Source organism: Halyomorpha halys, unplaced genomic scaffold, assembly GCF_000696795.3.
Source record: "Halyomorpha halys isolate HHAL.00 unplaced genomic scaffold, Hhal_1.1 Scaffold442.1, whole genome shotgun sequence".
Classification (NCBI taxonomy): Eukaryota; Metazoa; Arthropoda; class Insecta; order Hemiptera; family Pentatomidae; genus Halyomorpha; species Halyomorpha halys.
Window position 1 is genome coordinate 846,117 of NW_027108469.1, and position 6,049 is coordinate 852,165.

At 29.5% G+C, this 6,049-nt stretch overlaps 1 protein-coding gene across 3 annotated transcripts in view; it reads right to left on the reverse strand.

The window, feature by feature from the left end:
* Positions 1-6,049, reverse strand: part of LOC106682814 (lachesin) — a gene marked incomplete at its 5' end in the record, with an annotated part of 178,588 nt that overhangs the window by 16,253 nt on the left and 156,286 nt on the right. For all 3 annotated transcript variants that reach the window (XM_067046820.1, XM_067046821.1, XM_067046819.1), the window contains 1 exon segment: positions 4,042-4,107. In XM_067046820.1, coding sequence (XP_066902921.1) covers positions 4,042-4,107 — 66 coding nt within the window.

The window sequence follows — 6,049 nt, forward strand, 5'->3', positions numbered from 1 at the left end:
TATATCTCAAAAACCATTTGACGTACAGATGTCTATTAGCACTCAAATTAAAGCTAGTTTAATGAGCTATAAATTAGTTTATGATGTTTATCTTCCTAGGAGTAATAGTTTACATGAAATTTGCTAAAATAAATTGATTTATAGTTGTTCGGACAAATTATCATTTTTCGAATTTATATTCACATGTTATTATTATAAAAACTACTACGAAGATAACTGTTATTAACTACTTTATAGAAAGTTAAATTTCCTTTATTTTGGGTGTTGGCACACATATGTGCGTCTTATGGATCTAGAGATATATTTTTTCAAAAATCCAACATTTTATACGTACAACTAGAAATTAACATTTTGTCAAATATCATAAAAACTACTACTCCTACAAAGATAAACACTATTAATTATTTTATAGTAAATTTAACTAGCTTTAATTTGAGTGCTGGCTGATATCTGTACGTTCAATAGTTTCTGAAATAAAGTTTTTCATAAATCAAACTTATTGTCCGAACAACTATAAATCAATTTATTTTAGCAAATATCATAAAAGCTACTTTTCCTACGAAGTTAAAGGTCATAAACTTCTTTATAGTCCATTATACTAGCTTTAATTTGAATGCTAATATATATCCGTACATCACATAGTTCCTGAGATATAGATTTCTCAAAATAAACTAACTACTAATATTTCTGCAGACTCATCAATTTTGACTAGTAATTATACATAGTTTTCATTAAAGTGAAATACTGAAAACCGTATTTTTGCTATTGTTATTTCTGAACCCAAACAAATACATCATGTTGATTCTTGCAACGGTCAAGGAAATCCCATCTTAATTATACAAAATTTAAGTTTTTTTTATCACAATGTCAAATAATTGGATTTCAATAGTACTTCCCACGACAAATGAATTTATTATTTAAATGAAATTACGGTAGAGTTATACGGGACACGTTCTGAGGAAGATAGGAATGTGCTCATCATTACTTTAGATAACTACCTTCCTCTTATTTGTATGAGCCCAACCGGAATGTAATTCAGGAAGTAAAGGAGGGTGAGAAGGTGACAATAAGCTTTTGAAAAGAAGATAATGGGAAATGTGTGGTATCGACTAGGAAGGTGTCACCGACTGAATGATGATGGGAGGTGGGGACCACTATGAATATAACATTAAGGTGGAGGAGAGGAAAGGCATATAGCAGGGGCTGCCAAAGTGGCCCGGAAAAGAGAAATTTTGAAGTGAGATATATAGAAGTGGTGGAAAACTCTTCATCCAAGGGAGGAAACTTCCTCTCCAGGCTCAGCACCTGAGGGAAAGATTAGGGAAAGTTGCTCGGAAAATTTATGGTTTCCAGAGCTTTATGAACACTGGACAAATCTAACTAAATATGGGGCATCTCTCTGAGCCGATTATAGGTCCACATATTACCAGCTTACTCCCGATCGTCCGGGGCCGATGGAATAGGTTCGCTATACATCTCCACGCTCTACAATTTAATATGCCGGAGTAGATCAAAAGGAAATGATCAAAACAATTTCGATATATTTTTAGTCATAAATTAAATTAATATTAATTCTAGAATAGATATTAATTGCATTTTGGGCACAAAAAATTAATTTCTTTCCAAAAGATCATATTACATTCTGATTTAATTACAATTAATAATCGATAAACATGAACAATTTGAATTTTAAGACAACTCGCAACCAGCATCTAGGAATGAAGCGCTAAAATTTCTTGGAGGAACAACTCTTCAATAAATAATGGATGTCGGATATACTATTGCATAAAAACCATTTCAAAATTTTCACAAAATCAATGACCATTGACTCCAAATATATATTCAAAACTGTTCTATAATATAATTTAACTTTACAGAAAAATCCACTATTTTAAAAATATGAACATACTACATGCATAACATCATATTATTTGCATTTCTCGATACCATGAATTTATGTAATTAAAGTAAAAAATCATCTGCCAATTAAATGGGTAAGCATTTCTTCTTCAATATTTTAATTTTATTTTTTAAAGTTTCTTTTTCGGGACATTTTGAAATCACTTACGCAATAGAAATATGCATAACATATCTGTATTAACCAATTTACCCAATTAAACCTATTTTTCGAGGTCAATATAAGTCATTTGAGAATAAAATCAACGGTACGAGCCATTGTTTAAACATGAGTGTATCCAAGAAATTAGTTTTTAAAATTATAAGGTGAAGAGAGTATTTGAAATTCGATAAAATTTATAGTTAGTTTATTTATGTAATAATATCCTAATAGTTTTCAAATTGGGTCATTTTCTTAATACAGGCTTATCAAGAAATATAAGTTTGCATATGCATAAGCAAAAGTTAGCCAGTGAAATTTGCTTAAATTTATCCTAAACCTTGTCTATTCTATCGTACTAATCAACTTTCTTCCAAATTCGAACTAAAACGGAAGAGTCATATTCGAAACATAGCTGTATCAAGGAATATTTATAAACCTTTATATTATCCTATATCTAAGGGAATCTATTAAGGATTTCTTTCTATTATTTTTGGAGCTATGACCTCCTTCGAGAGATTTTGAAATATCGTACTTCGACCTTTGTATTCGCTTTAAGTACCTTTTTTAAAGGATAGATAAGTAAACCGTTTTATTAGATAAGTCATAAAGGGTAGCTTAGAATGGTGAATTTGAAAACGGCTTAAACATCGTTGGAGGAGACCTCCTACGGACTCATAAGAGCATATAAAGAACAAGTACATCATAATTAAATTAAAATTGCAATTGTTTGAACTATAAATATTATTAAGTGCTTAAAAATTAGAAGATAATTAAGAGTTACAAAAAATAATTTGATTTATGGACTAAAATAATAAGTTGAGAAATCATATTAATGGCCAATATACCTGTATAGTTAAATGGAGCATAGGGTAAAATCAAATTATAAATTTAGATTTTAAAATTAGATATTTATAGAAAATATTTGAAGTTTACTATAAATCAATTTATGGTTTTTTTTTGCATCAAGCATAGAAAATAATGTTATTAAAAATATATAGGAGACCAAACATTGGTGTGCATAGGCAAACATCAGCATTGCTATGAATTATCTTACAAAAAAAAATCTTTTAATAAATTCAATTTGGTTATACGTTTTTCATCACTTTCTATTTCCCATCTAAAACTTTATATGTCGGATATTTTAAAAATCTTTGGCTTATCAATGGTATATTTTACATCTATATTACTACTATTATTTTAAAAACTTTGTTATCAACTTAGGAAAATGTCTTTCCTCTTTATAATTATGAAATTCTCTCATAGTTTATAGTTATTCATTTTTATAAATGCTAACAATGAATGATGGTAAATTATTTCTAAATCTGCGGAATGAATTTATAAAAAGAATGCCGCAATAAGCACTTACGTCACCCAAGTTATGATGTGAAATACTCCGGAAACCCTAATAGGATAGACAGAGAGTAGAATCGGATTATTGGAATGTTCTCTGAAGGATGATGACCAATGGAGATGAAGGTGTAATATGGAGCAATACTTGCTCAGGGGAGCTAGATGTGGTGGGTATGATATGGCTGAGGCCGTTATGATCGGCTTTACAGAGGAAGAATGGTCGAGGTCAAGACATTCCCTGAGGAGGGACAAGAAGAGGAAGGATGTTCGGCTCCTAGGGGAACAACGTTGAAGTTCATGGCGTGGGAAACCTTCTTCAATTCCTTAATTAGAAAGTAGCTATATTAAAATGGAACCCAAATAGTTTTTGTCTGTTCACAGCTAAAGCGATTCAAGGTATTCTAGAGTTTCATTTGTAATATAACAAAGTGTGTTACATTCAAAATATCCATTCACGACATTTGCAACTTATAAATCGAAATAAACAAATGTTAATTTTACCAAAAACAATAATATGAAGGTGAAACGTTTTTAATAACTCTCCATTACCAAAGAGAAGATTGTTCCACTCTGTTAAATTAAAAAATACACACACACACAGAAAAGGTAAGAGAAAAGAAAAACAAACTAACCTCTTTGTTTTGCTGAGAGACCCGGGTCTATGTCGTTTGGCCCGTATTTTCTATTCCTTCCTTTATCTGAAACAGAACGGGTAAAGAATTAATGTCCTCCAGGAAGGGAAATAGGGGATGGAACCGTTGCTCAAAGGGATCACCTGAAAATATAATTCTGCAACGTTGCGTTACACAACCTTATATTATGTTTAATGAAACTTTTATTAATGAGTTATATTGGTTATGTAATTAGTGTCAGTTAATTAGTAAATGTATTCCATATATATATACGACATAAAAAATTTACATAGAGCTTGATATCAATTAATTTATTTTCTAGTAAATAATTTTGAAATTAATCATTTATATGATATATCTTTGTATGAAGCTAAGTTAATATTAATATTAGTATATTGATTAATAACCGCCATTTTAAAATTTCAGGAGCTTTTTAAATATTGTTCGATTAAACTATCTTAAAGTCTCCTCTTACCGTTTTAAGTAAGTAAATTCAAAAGCGATGAAGGACCGTCGCTCTTCGGGGGTCTTAACGGACGGGTCCGGCGGGAAAGGATTGACTTTTTTTTGTGTTATGGTCTCTTGTGAGATTGTGACATGTCGTACATCGACCGACCTATTCGCTATATAATTTTCAGTTTGAAAAGTCAGATAACCGGTCCGTTGTGACCTAATTGTGCAGTTTCACGTAGTTACATTACTATGATTTTACAATAAATATCCATAATCAGTCTACAATCGGTTCAGCCGAACTTTATTTTTGTATGTTTTTTAAATTTCCAACCTGTTTTTAACAAACACACACACACAGAGAAAAGGAGTAATATATTCAAATACATTTGGAGTTGATTTATTTTATATTTTAAAAGAGTAATTATAAAAAAAAGTAATTCTATATGATTTTTATTTTAATATATTATTTTTTTAATGATCGTCTTTATTGATTAGTATAAACAGATTGCTATGTTACTATATTTGGTACATGCTACACGTTAAGTTGCCAAAACATGGTACATGCGGTGATTTGAATTTTATTTTTTGCTTGTCTGTATTTTTAAAAAAAAAAATCTACACAATGAAAATTTTGCTTGTCTGTAGTTTAAAAAAAATCTACTCAATGAAAATAAAAAAGGAATAAATCAAACTCATGAATTAAATTAGCATAAATTAGAAATAAACAATTAAAACACTTGGGTAAAAAAAAAAAAAAATAATAAAGTATATACAAGGAACATTTTCTGTACAGTTAAGGTTATAATTATTTTTTTTCATATAGGTATACTTGTGTTTTTTTTTATTGAACGGGTTGTCAGATGTGAGAGTAAAGGAGGAAAATATTTGTGTGAATCGATTTGAAATTATCTTATATCAAGGATAGTTATTCACTCAATTTTTTATGAGCTGTTATTTTCGGTAAATAATTTATTTCAAATTGTGGGGTCATTTTGCTGATCATTTTTTTAAATATAATAATTATATGGTTATGTAATATTAAATTAAGAAACACTGTATTCAAACATACATACAAACTATTAGTACAAGAGCCCAAGAGGAGAAAAAAGACAGTTATCTCACCCCAATTTTTTATTACTTCGATGAAAACTATGTATAATTATTAGTCAAAGCTGATGAGTCTGCCAAGTATAGGTAGAGGGAATAAAAAATGGCGGCTGTTTCAATGCGATAAAAAAAACTAATTTTTCATTCGGAGCTCTATATCTTAAAAACTAGGAACAACACAAGAAAACCTAAGAGAACGTTATTTGAAGAGTAAATTCGCTAAAATATGGGTCCTAATAGAGTTATTTACGTTAAATAGTTTTTGAGATATAGCTTTTTAAAAAGCAACATTTCATAAAAATGTATTGGACGTACTAAAAGATCAGTAGTAAGTGAATTTATTTTGAAAAATTTATATCTCAAAAACCATTTGACGTACAGATGTCTATTAGCACTCAAATTAAAGCTAGTTTAATGAGCTATAAATTAGTTTATGATGTTTATCTTC